Here is a 13788-nt window from a genome sequence, read left to right as displayed (position 1 = left end):
AGAACTTCCCAGCACGATGAAGATCTGTGTATACGCTGATGAGATATGCATATGGGCATCCGGAACTACCCGTCCGCGATTGCGAGCTCGACTACAGCGTGCAGTGATGATCACATACAAATATCTACGACGTCAGGGGCTCACTCTTTCAATCGACAAATGCGCAGTGCTTGCCTTCACGCGCAAGCATATGTCGCAATACCCGGTATTTATTAATGGGACAGTGTTACCTGCTGTAACGCACCACAAGTTCCTTGGGGTTGTCGTACACAGAGATCTATCGTGGACGAGGCATGTCGCACTACTTAAATCTAAATTGAAGAGCTTTGCTCTCGTTATTCGCCACGTAGCAGGAGCAAGATGGGGCCCATCAGAATCATCGCCACTTCAATTGTATAATGCTCTATTTGTGGGATACATTCGATACGGCATGCCGGTGCCCTCCAAGACCTAGTTGTGTGAAGATGCTAGAGAGTGTTCAAGCTTAATGCTTAAGAACATGCTTGGGTCTACCGTGCTGTACTTCAACAAATAGGACAATTGCAGAGGCTCGGGCTTGTCCCATCAGTGTATACATGCTCTGCGAGCCACTTAGAGTTCACCTCCGATTGCTGAGCCGACACAGACAGCAACCACTGTCAGTACTACCCGGCACTCACCCAGATTGCAGTTTCTCAAGAGTAATATCGCGGCATGAGAATATTATACCATCAAGGTTTTCCCCGCCAGAGGCCCCTGCAGTCCTGCCTAAACCACCTGTTTGTTTTACAATACCTGGAATTACGAAGAAGTCGCTCATTTCTTCCGTTGGCCTCAGACAACTGACCCTATATCACATTTATAAAACGTGCAGTGATTCTCTGCACGTGTACACCGACGGATCCACCACGCTAAACACCTCCGCCGCAGCCTTTGTCATCCCAGACATGGATATCGCTCGACGATTCAAAGTGGACCATAAAACCACATCAACTGTCGCAGAGCTTGTCGCTATCCGGGAGGCAATAAGATTTATTTCCGGAGAGCGACCTCAAGCCTTGAGGATTTTCTGTGATGCCAAACCCGCTTTGGAAACTATTATTGGCATCATGAAGCAAGGTCCGTATTACAGCTTGGCAATAGAAATCACAGAAATTATTCAGGTTACTTCAACAAATGGCCATCTTATCACTTTCCAGTGGATTCCCGCTCATTCCGGCGTGATGGGAAACGAAGAGGCAGACCCTGAAGCTAAAAATTCCTTAAGCAGCGCCCCTGAAGTACGCATTGCGTTTTTATGAGCTGACACGAACGCCCTGCTTCACTGCGTGATGCGCAGCTACACACTTCAGCACTGGACCAAACTGGAAGAGCGACACCAGCGACTTCACAAATGGAACCCGGAAATGAGTTTCCACATGCCCCCTAAAGTGAAATGGCAACTCACAAGTGTGATCCACCGCATTCGTCTTGGTGTGGTGTACACAAGACGTTACGCACATATCATCGGTCGCAGTGACACCGGTCCTAATTGTGAACACTGTGATGTGCCAGAAACGCATGAGCACATATTTTGTGTCTGCCCAGCATACGCACGTGAACGACAAACACTGATTTCTTCTACTGAACTATATCGCAGTAGGTCATTAACTGAAGAGACCGTGTTGGGCCCTTGGCCAGACACCAACAGTGCAACTGTGGTCACAAGAGCAGTTATAACCTTTTGAAAGCAACTGGACTATATGCGCAGCTATAAAAATGTGTCTCAGCTAGAAAGAACACTACATACACACCTCTCTATCTCACCATCGTCATCGATTAATCTTTCTTTTCCACTTTCCCTTCCCCCAGTGTAGAGTAGCATGCTAGAGCAAGCTATCGCTCAGGCCGACCTCTCTGCCTTTCTGTAAATAAACTTATCTCTCTCCCTCGACGCTGTGATGGTTACTCTTTGTGTACGACACCGGATAATTTTGGCCATCGGTAGTTTTATTAACGAGCACTGGTATCGTAAAATACACAAACCTCTAGCACTTAACCACCTTAAAATTGCGACCACCACGTCTTGGATCAAACCTCCGCATTTAGGCACAAGCCTTCCGCTGCAAACACAAAGCTTCCGCGGCACCTAGTGAAATTTTTCTACCTTCATAGAGTGCTATCTTGGTGTAGCTGGCGATTCCATATTGAAGTGTTCTCACATAGCTAACATAATGAGAAGATATTAGAAAACACAGCACATCAGCTAGGTTGTTCTCTCACCGTTGTCATCGTGTCATTTGAGCTGTGTAACTATGTTCATAGTGTTGGAGCAGCAGTCGAAATGAACACTTCGTCAGTACAATTGAAATCTACGGGCTGTCAGAACGAATAAACAAGGTTACGGTAAACAGTGCAAGGCTTGAAAAAGAGAAATGAAACGATTCTGAAAATAATGTAGTTGCTTCTATGTTAGATCTACGCTGTAGCTAGGTGATGCAGATTGCTTGTAGGTCATTTCTAGGCTTTAGCTAGGTGGTGTTACGTTGTACCTACGTTGATTCTCAGCAAAGAGAGGTTAGAGTTCACACACTGACAGTCATAAGTAGGGCAAGAATGTCCGAACTCCAGAGACAGAAACTCGATCGTGCTAAAAAAAGTCACAGCTTTGCCATGAAAGGGAAGCAATGAACACGCTAGCAACAAATTTGGAGGTCTCGCGCAGATTGTCAAGCGGATCAAAACGTGCTCCGTGTTTCTCGCGTAAAATGACGCACTAAACGCGCTCACCGGTACAGATGAAAGCAAATAAGCGCCTCAGTTTTTACTTCGCTGCGTCCTAAACATAAGTATTTTATGCAAGCGAAGACTGTGCCACGAGTGCAGTGACCTTTGTACGCCTGGTAAATACAAGACTCGTCCCGCTGAAAGTTCAAAGCAAGCCAATACTTACGATTCTCTTCACCGCGAGATAAGGGCACGTGAGTGAGCGTCTACCCCCCTCCTCTCCGCGAGGCAAAGTACGCGTGGAAGATGCGAGCATGCGCCGCCGCGTCGTAACGATGTCACGATGCGCGCTGATTGCGCCATCTTGCTAGTAATGCTGAACACACGATAGTTCCCCCGAGATGCCCGTCACCAGTGGTAAGTGGTAGATATATATAGCTTGTCATTTGAACGTTGAAGCACGTGCTCCTCGGTGACGCAGTCATTAACGTCTCGCACTCACGTTTCAGTGGTCCCACGTTTGACTCTGTGCAGCAAAGTCTTTTCTGGAATATTTTATTTTTTTGCGTTTTCATACATATAGATACGTATACATATACGGTATGCGACGATGACGCCCACGACGACTTTGACGCCGACGCTGGCGGCAAAATGCAGCCTAGAGTGTCCATATAAGTGCTAATGCAATAGAAAAACACAGCGTTCACCCTACTATGCGCACGTCGTCGCCGTTCACACAACACAAAGCGTCGCCGTTCTCATTACCCATGCAGCATAAGCTTGCTGTACGTACTCGGGACCCTGGCTCGCCACCGTAATTTCGCAGCTGTTTTTTGGGCAAACTACTGCCTTCTTTATTTACAAGCGGTGAGTAGCGGTATTCACTCAATTTAGGCTGTGGCACACACCAGTTTATCATATTGATGATATCTGCAGGCCGCGCAAATTAAATTTCGCTGGTTCAGACAGCTACTTTGTTGAAGATTCACTGAAGTGCCCTCGGTAAAATTTACAACACACTTTCCTCCACGACGCGTTCGCTCACATTCCACGATCTCTCCATGGATCTGCTTCTTGGTCCGTCGTCGTGCACCCTTCACTTTTTGAGATCACAGTAGTGTATAATGACACACAGCAGACACACGGTCACTAGAAACCACACGTGCTCACTGGTGGGAAGTTCCTGAAATTCCCCGGTGAGGCATCCCGCTTCCAGGGAAGACGCACGCCGCAATCCGAGCCACGAGATGCGCACTCCGCGGTCGCGCGCACAGCCGTAGCCAAACCCACGTCTCCTCACGCTCACACCAATAAAAAAGGAGCCAGAAATAAAAACGGGAAAAAAGCAGGCTGAAAAGAGAACGCCCGCTTATTATTGCAGCAAAATTTCTTCCTGCATTAAAAAAAAATAAAACCTCCTCACATGTTGTCCACGCAAGAGGGCATTTTCACAGAATACATTTCACACTATCCCCGTACTGCAGTACATATAGTTATCCGGTGGGGAAGTGTTTTCAATGTATGCTGCCTTTGCTGTTTTTAAAAAGACCTGAACCATGGATTACGATGTCGACACACGAAATACAAGGTACATGCTCACATTTAGCTAAGTAGGCACGCGTGCCCGTGAGTTAGTACAGTAAAAAGCTCATAATATCAACTCGCTTGATTCAAGCTGATGCCCTCGTCCCAGCAGTGTATTTCGCACAAGAGGGCCGTTGTTTTTACTTTCATGTTTTTACTTTCATGTTTTTACTTTCATGAAATTTAGACCAGTTCCAGTTTCTGGATTTGGTTCGTTAAGAAAACCACTACACAACGACTTTGCTGTGTTCTGCTTTAGTGCTATGACTTGCGCATTTGGATTACACACTTGTAGCACGGGTTGCCATACTCGTGAACTACATGGAAACACTATCCAATTCACTTCCTAAGATTTGCTTCACTGAGACTGCTCCACCTTACTATGCACAGACGAGCAGAGGAGTAGCCAGCACCTGCCCGATACGCGAACAACTCCTTATACATTTTCCGATGGGGGCGAAATGCTGAGGCCCGTCTATTGTATGATGTTAGAACACAATAAAAAAGAAATTACGGCATATTCACGGGGTGAATGATGATGAATGGGCGAAGCTCCGGAGGGATTCATCGGTAAACTGTGAATCTTCCGTGTAATTCGCCCAGTCGATCATCATGTAAAGACGTGAGAAACGCTGTGTGTGTATATACACAAATCAACTTTTATTTGTTCTTAGACAATGAATGGCTTGCGATGTCCCTTGCCTCGCGCGCTCGCACATCGGGATTCTGTCTGCGAGCGCGCGCTGCTGCCGCCTTGCGCTCTCTCTGCTGTGCAGCCTTATCCATCCGGCAACTCCGAGCGCGCGCCAACAGCGAACGAATTTTATTACAACGCTCCCCCTAGCGTACGTCGCCGCACTAAATCGAACGATTGCCTTCAACCAATGACACGCACCATATGTGACATCATTCCTATTTTATAAGATCTCGCGTCTTTCATCAACTACAAGTACCGCTTTCTAGTTTATAACATCTTGCATCTTTTCATCATCAGCTACAAGTACCACCATCTAGTAAACACTACAAGAACTAAACGAGAGGTAACTACATACAGGAGACGGTACCGCCATCTAGTGAACACTGCAAGAACTAAACTAGAGGTGGCTACATACAGGGGATGGTACCGCCATCTAGTGAACACTGCAAGAACTAAACTAGAGGTGGCTACATACAGGCTACAGGGGACGCACAGCCCACGCCCTAAGGAGCTTCGCCCCTAAAAAAAGAACACCACATGGTTAAAGTTTCCGGAGACATACACTACGCGACTACGGTGCTACCGATAATCATATGATCTTTTAATGTAAAACCTGAGGTAGTAATGGTATTATTCTCATACATTATGACACAACCTCATGTTATATGTGGTGGAGTTTAGGAGTTATAAACCTCGAGAGATTTGCATAACAATGGCTATGGTAGTGTTCACTGCTGCTAAGTTGGTGTACAATGAATGAAGTGAGTTATTGTTTGACCTTTGCAATGCCTCAGCATGAAGGAGCTGTTGTGGGCACGTCGTCAAGAGTAAACGACCGAGATATGTGAGAGGCTGGTGGCAATCAGCTGCCAAGAACATTGTCTGTTTGTAACCGAACGCAGGAGGATGTTCCCTCTGTTCACGTTATGTGGTTTATTTTTATTTTATTGCAAAGATGCCTGCAACGCCGTGTTGGCGATGCGTGCGGGGGGGAGGGGGAATAAAAAAAGTGTAGTTAAAAAAGTGGGGAGCACAACTAAACATAAATTTTCACGTGACAGGTTGATAATAAAAGATCGTAACTAATTTTTACGTCGTGAGTCGACTCACTTTTACCGCATTGAAAAAAGTACAGTACATAACAGAACGCAGTGTACCACAAAACTTATTGTTTCTTCACGAAATGGCACAGGGTGCCAACGAAATAAGATCGACATATTTCCTATACCTGTTTGTTTTTTTTTATTTATACTGTCGATCCTACCAGAGATCATTACAGGAAAGCCATAATTGACATGTAGTAATATAAAATGGAAAAAGAAGTATTCAATATCATGGAAAGATGGTATTGGTAGTTAACAAGGTAAATAAGTGAACTTAATTTTACACCATAATACATCCTAATACGAAAAAATGAAAGGTGGCCAAAGAGGCATACAAAAGAGAAAACTGAAGCAAGGATACATTCACGTAAAAATGAGAATAATACAAAGTGACAATGTAAATAAAGTGTTGTAGTGTGAGCGGGATATATGGAATTGGGGGTGCAATATAAAAAAAGAAACTATACATAAAACATGGCAATACAGGTATACCATCACTAGACAGTGTGTGGTTGATTTCCAACCAATGATAAGAAGGAGGATGACGTAATGCTTGTTCTTACACTAGGATCCAGCCTGTTCCATTTACGTGTGATTAAAATAAAAAAAATGAATGCTTATGCATGAGTTTTCGTATGAATGACATGTTCATGTAGTGCTAATCCATGTTTGTGCCGCGTTTGTCATGTTTGTTTTAAACATAGTTATTTTGAAGTGTCAATCTTTATGCCTTTGTGAATTAGCTGATGCATCATTTTTAATAGCGCAAGTTTGACTCGGTTTTTCAAGGTGAGGATACCAGTCTATTTTAGCAATGGTGCGGGTGAATCGTTTAACCTATGCTCATTGTAAATACATCTCAGTGCCTTTCTTTGAACTGCTTCGAGCTTGGAAATGAGTTCTTTATTGGAAAGAAACCAAACAGTGTTAGCGTATTCTAAAGTTGATCTCACAAAGGTTTGGTATGCTAACAGCACTGTGATATGGGGCGCTAGTCTCGGGTGTCTATTTAAAAAAACAATCTTTAAGGCAGTTGTGGCGACGTTGTTTACATGGCGTTCCCATCTTAAGTCACGGGTTAATGTTAAGCTAAGGTATTTGTACTTATTAACTGCGTTGATAGTGGCGCCACCTAAAGTGTAGTTAAATTTTGATGCCTGTTTCTTTCTTGTTATTAAAAAAACATAATTTTTTGTCACTAGTCAGAGAAACAAAAGTACAGGGATATCAATTATATCACTTCTGGCAGTAGATTTGCTTTTCCTATTGTTTTCGAAAAACGAACTCAAGTGTGCAATCCTAATTCGCAAGTACTGACACTGAAGAACAGCACGGAAAACCAGTTGTGAAGTTGTTTTTTGAAAGAACTATATCCAGAAACAGAAACTGGGCTAAATTTCACGAGAGCGGAAAGCATGTGTCCTTTACTTTAAAATGATTTTGTTTATAAGAATTATAATTATTATTATTAATAGTTCGCTTTGGTGATTCCCGCTTTGTTATAATATATGCTGTGCCGATATTTCAGGCGAAGTTTTCGTCATCTAGCTTGACGGTATTGTTGCCCATCCGATAGTGCAGCCTTTATTTCCGACATGTTGGCACAGAGATTGTATTTGTTGTAGATGATTTGAGCTGCCTGATTTTGAAACTCTTCTATTTTGTCTACGAGGTACCTCTGAAGAGTGTACCTAATTCCGCAAGCGTAGCCGAGCAGTGATGGTACATGTAGGATGTAGAAAGTCTCTTTTATTTCTTTTGTTGCGCACCTAAATTTTCTGCGAGTGAAGAAAAGCGCTTTACTATCTTTGTTATGATTACGTTTGTGTGCTGCTTCCATTTCACTGTTTCCATAAAACAAACTTCCAAGTACCTCCATTGCGGGCGGCACTTTCATAGTTGCAATGAATGGATGCGAAACCTTATTTAAAGTACTGAGGTGCAGGAAGGAACGGGCAGCGTGCCACTCCCACGTTGGCACAGTCTGGCCAAGCCCAACCGCTGCATCGTGGGCTTTTAGGACAGCCCAGAGTTGATCCCCGGCATCGGTGCCCTTGGTAGCGTATATCAACAATGCCACTAATACTATAGCAGCTTCGAATTTTTAAGAATATTTATCGTAAAAGTGACGTCGTTGTCAAGCTCGTCAAAGTGATCGACAGACGCTCGTTACATCGTGACCAAGAAAAAAAGCCCTGTTTAATGTTTCGTCGTGAAATATATACAGTCAGAATGATCACATGACTCCCGTGATAACCGGATAAAGAAAACCAAGATAGCGCGTGTCTTGGCGCTTGTCTCTGGAGCAGGTGGCCACGGAATGCAGCAGGATAACGTCACATCTTCCCCGTTTTAAAAACATCGTGGGCCTGCCAAAAAAAAGGAAAGCATTTCAGAAATTAATTATCAATACCAAGTCTTTTTGGAGCTCGTATGACGCGCCCATATCGCGTCGTTCTTTGCTCAGGACTTGAAGTTTTGTTCGATAAACGAAGCTCTTGGATGTCAGACGACTTGGTAGCTACGATGTCTTTGTCCGTCGCGTCCGTTGGCTCGCTGTTTCGTGGATGCTGCCCCATCCTTACGGGGCTTGTTTCTCCTTCGTGTGGGAGAAGGAAGAGATGACGCCTGTTTCTGCATACGGTTTTTCCTTCAGTTCGGACCCAGTAGGATCTCGGTGTTTTAGAAGGACGAAGGACCGTGCCCTCGGCGCCTCTGTCTTTGAGCCATACTTAAGTGCCTGCGGATAGACAGGGAAGAGGTCTCGCACCATGACGTTTGTCAAATTACATCTTTTGTTTTTGTCTGTATTTTTCGTCTTGCTCTTTCCAAGAAGCCTTTACTACTTCTGGCTTTAGCGCAGATGGCATGCAGGGTACTTTTGAGCATAAATGGCGGTTCATTAGCAGCTGCGCTGGACTATAGCCGGTTGGACCCGGCGTGTTTCTATAGTTCAGCAATGTGATGTAGGGGTCCTCTGCCTTCTTCAAAAGGCTTTTAAGAGTCTCTATCATGCGCTCAGCTTCCCCGTTAGCTTGAGGGTATACGAGGACTTGTTGCGACATGCCTAAAGCCGTAGTTTTTTGCAAAATCAGCAAACGTGAATGAGATGAATTGTAGTCCGTTGCCTGATATTACCGTTTGCGGTATCCCATGTCTGGCAAAGCAGCTTTTCAGGTGCTGGATGACCGCCTTAGACGACGTTCCTTGATCCAGCAGGGCCAGCTCAGGATACCTGGAGTGATAATCAACAACGGCAAGATAGACAGCTCCTTTCATCTCAAATAAATCAATTCCGATTTTGTGCATGTCAGCTCGGTTGTTTCTGATGGAATCATTGGTTCGGAAAATTGGGTACGTTCTGTGGCGCATGCTTGGCAGTTGGCCACGGTTTGTGCAATATCTTTGCTAATTCCTGGCCACCAGAGAGATTCTATAGCGCTCGCGCGGCAGCGTGCAATTTCCTGGTGTCCCTCGTGAACCCTCCAAAGCATTTCTTTCCGCAGCGCTCGTGGAATCACCAGCCTTGAGTCCTTCAAAAGCAGCTGCTTGCATACCGTGATGTTACCACGATGCACCCAGAATGGCTTGAGAAGTTGTGGTGTGTAGTGCTTAGTGGGCCAACCTTGCATACAAGCTTCGAGCAACGACGCACATTCGGGGTCGTTTGCTTGCTCTGAGCGTATGCGTTCGAGCATGTCGTCAGAGAACGCATACTGAACGACTCCCTCCACGTGAGCCAAAACGTCTGCTTCAGACAACTCTCCGACCGAAAGTGCAGTGTTCATCACTCTCGCGCGAGAAAGTGTGTCCGCCGTAGAAATGCTTTTCCCCGGGACGTGTGTTAGCGTGAACGAGTACCGCATAAGACGCATTCTGAACCTCTGAATTCTTGACGGTAGAGAATCAAGAGAATCTCGACCAAGTAGCGGGAGGGGAGGCTTGTGATTCGTCTAAAATAGGAACGTGAGGCCTCTTAGGATTTCGTCGAAGCGTTCCGCAGCCCAAGTTAAAGCTAATGCTTCTTTTTCGATCTGTGAATACCTCTGCTCTGTTTTTGTGAGCGTTCTGGAGGCATATGCAACAGGACGTCTCTCACCAGATGGCTGATCCTGGAGGAGTACTGCGCCAACCCGTAGTGAAGACGCGTCCGCCGATACAATTGTCGAGTACCGGGGGTTGTACCTCGCCAGGCATCTGTCTGAGCTGAGAGTGTTCTTGATCTTCTCAAAAGCTGTCTCTTGTTGAGGTCCCCAAAACCAGTCACTGTCCTTGTTGAGGAGGCTGCGTAAAGGAGCAGACATTGAAGCTGCATCAGGTAAAAACCTTGCGAGATGGTTCATCATACCTAACAAGGATCGAACATCAGCAACGTTTTGGGGTCTGGGTAATTGCTTGATTGCCCTAACTTTCTCGGGGTCTGAACGCATGCCGTTGGCATCGAAGATCATCCCAAGAATGCGACCTGTTTAACTGAGAAACAACACCTTTCCCTGTTGAGAGTTACGCCTGCTTGTTGAAGTCGTTCGAGGACGTTACAAAGCCGCTTGTCGTGTTCAACTTGGTTCTTGCCGTACACCGGAATGTCATTCATGTAGTTCAGTGCGCCGTCTAGGCCTTCTAGGACTTGCGAGAACTTTTTTTGAAAAATTTCAGGTGTGGATGTAATCCCGAACGGCAACCTAGTACGGCGTAATGAACTTCGTGAGCTTTTGACATTCCTCGGAAAGCCTAATCTGGTAGAAACCAGAATGCGCGTCTAGTTTAGAAAAGACTTTGGCTTCCTGGAAGCTTCCCATAACTTGCTCAATTGTTGGAAGTTGATGACGCTCTCGTCTGACGAACTGGTTCAATTGAGTTAAGTCAAAGCAGATCCTTACTGCTCCAGACGGCTTCATTACAGGAACGATAGGCGCGCACCTTTCTGTCGGTTCTTCGACCTTCTGTATCATTCCTTCTCATTCTAGCCTGTCCAGTTCTTCTTTAACTTTTTCTTTCATGGGAATAGGAACCCGTCACGGTGTAGACATATTGTACGGGACTGCATGTGGCACAAGGCGTATGGTGTGTTCTCCCGAAATGGTACCCGTGCCTTGGAATATCTTGGGATACTTGCTTCCGATATTGTCAGCAGTGTCTAATTCATCCAGGAAGCGAACAATTCCCAGAGCTTTTATGGCTGGTAGTCCCAACAAGGGCGTGCGCAAGTTCTGCACGACGTAAATGGTTTGTTGTGAACAGCTGTCTTTCCAAGATATTTTAGCGTCAAACTTTCCGATCGTACGGATGCTAGTATTGCTAGGTCCTTTAAGATTGGCTGTGTTTTCCAGAGAAAATGGAAGAAAAGGATAATTTTCACCGATGACTGTGCACTTGGGCTCCCGTATCTACTTTCATGCGGAGCGTCTTGTCGTTTATCTTTACCGTCACGAAATGCTCGGAATGTGTTCGCACACTGCTCGACCGTGCCTATAAACTTGCCATCAGCTTCGACGATGCAATCGAGATTTGTGTCTCTTTGCTTCTTTATTCGGCATGCCTTTTCATAGTGGCCCAACTTCTGGCAAAATCTGCACGTTTCTTTTTGCGCTGGACACTTGTTTCGCGGGTGAAATTGTCCGGCACAATAACTGCAGTTATTTTGATGATAAGCGTGCTTCTGACGGCGAGTAAACGTGATCTTTGCAGCAGCTTTCTTGGGTTTTACTGCGGCGACGCAAGCTTCTGGGGCTGTGCCCTCATGCTCTTTTAGTTCTGCTTGCTTTTGCTTTACGTTTTCGCTCGTACGCCCTCTTGCCAAAGCAGTGGCCATCGTTAGCTTGGGGTCCATCTGCAGTTCTTCCGAAAGAACCTGGTCCCGTAGTCCTACTATACGAAGCGGTCTCTTATTAGGCGTTCCTTCATGCCTGCGAACTCGCATCTGTCGGCTAACTTGCTAAGCTCGTTTGCGAACTGGTCTACTGTTTCTCCCAGTTGTTGGCGGCGTAGATTAAGGCGAGCACTTTTGTAGACTATGTTGTTGGTGTGGACAAAGTAGTCGGTAAATTTAGACTTTACGAGCTTAAAGTCCTCCATTTTTTCGTCTTTTACGTTTATCTCCCTCGACTTTCTGCCCATAGTATAGAGAAAAGTCATTACTTGACCTTCGTCTTTTTTCTCATGTAGCCCAGACACGAATCTGTAGTCGTCAAATTCGTCCATCCAGGCGGGCCAGTCCGCTGCGTTCTGGAAGTCGAAGGGCTTAGAAGGCTTGATTCCCGCCATTCTTAAGCGTTGTGGCCGATACGGCTTGTTCTCGTAGACGCAGCTGCCAGTCACTCGCTTGTTGACGGGGCCGTTGAAGCGCTAGTTGGCTACATCGGAACCACTTCTGACACCATGTCAAGCTCGTCAGAGTGATCGACAGACGCTCGCTACATTGTGACCAAGAAAAAAGCCCTCTTTAATGTTTCGTCGTGAAATATATACAGTCAGAATGATCACAAGACTCCCGTGATAACCGAATAAAGGAAACCAAGATAGCGCGTGTCTTGGCGCTTGTCTCTGGAGCAGGCGGCCACGGAATGCAGCAGGATGACGTCACAGGGGTCACATATTGAAATATTTAAGCACATGTTCCAGTTACACCACCAACGTGTTACGGTGTTTACGTCCTCCTGTAGTACGCCTACATCGGTAGAAAACGCAACCCTTCGATAGATGACGCAGTCATCTGCAAATAATTTTTTGCGGGATTCTACGTTATTTGTAATGTCATTTATGTATGCCAGAAGTAAACCTTTTTTTCCATAACGTCTGTGAAGGTTTTAAATTTTTTTGACCACAATAGTATCCTACGAAGCTCTTGTTTTTTTATTCGCCACATTTACGTGTGTTTATCCCTTTCCCTCAGTTTTTTTTTGTTAATAAGGTGGTGTCCTTCATGAAAACTTGTTTCACATAAGCAACTTTGACTCCTCTCGTGTTGTTTCTGATTACAGTTGTCCATTCTTTGGCGCACCTTGTTAACGCGTGCAACTTTTCTTCGTACTACTCGCACGACTTCGTGGACATCAATATGGCCAGGTATCCCGGAGAGGTGAGTTAACTGTGCAGCAGTACTTACAAAGTGTCAAATTTTGAACGCTTCAACAGAGATTGCTTCTGTTTAATGCAAGGACATGAGCTACGCATGTTAAAAACCATGAAGAGGCACAGCCTGAAAACTGGCAATTTATATGGTTGACAGGTCGCGCTGTGACCCTTTCAATTGAGACACAGTGGTACCATAGTTTTGAATCAAAACATGTGCAATGTTTTGCACGGTCATTGAAAAGTTTCAACACCAAAGTGTTTTATGCTGGGTTCCGCCACGGCACTGATGACATATTTCTATCGCGCATGCGACGTTGTAACTTCGATACTAAAAGATTGCAAAGAAAACAAAACGAGAAGAAAAAAATTTTTCGTGCGGTGTCGAGCGAGCAACCTCTTAATTTCCAGTGCGCGGCACTAACCACTATTCCACGGAACCAAAATTAGCAGATTTCGTATAGTTGATGAATAAAAAGAAAAAAATGGCGTTAACAGTTTTCTTATAGTTGAATTTAAAAAAGATAATTGGCGCTATTATAGAAAATTTACAGCATATCCACAGAGTGAATGATGATGAGTGGGGCGAAGCGTCTATCTGTCCGTACGTCTGTCTGATGCATGCTCTAGCGTGATAGGCGTGGACGG

The 13788-nt window shown here is 45.2% G+C and overlaps 1 protein-coding gene and 1 pseudogene across 2 annotated transcripts in view; one reads left to right on the top strand and one right to left on the bottom strand.

The window, feature by feature from the left end:
* Window positions 1–13788, top strand: part of LOC119174110 (NADPH oxidase 4) — a 261285-nt gene that overhangs the window by 187137 nt on the left and 60360 nt on the right. For both annotated transcript variants that reach the window (XM_037424916.2, XM_075896203.1), the window contains exon 5: window positions 13050–13147. In XM_037424916.2, coding sequence (XP_037280813.2) covers window positions 13050–13147 — 98 coding nt within the window. The remainder of the gene's footprint in view (window positions 1–13049; window positions 13148–13788) is intronic.
* LOC142818029 (uncharacterized) lies at window positions 11213–12411 on the bottom strand (annotated as a pseudogene).

Source organism: Rhipicephalus microplus, chromosome 5, assembly GCF_043290135.1.
Source record: "Rhipicephalus microplus isolate Deutch F79 chromosome 5, USDA_Rmic, whole genome shotgun sequence".
Classification (NCBI taxonomy): Eukaryota; Metazoa; Arthropoda; class Arachnida; order Ixodida; family Ixodidae; genus Rhipicephalus; species Rhipicephalus microplus.
The sequence above is the reverse complement of the archived record's forward strand: the minus strand, read 5'-3'. Positions and strand labels throughout refer to the sequence as shown.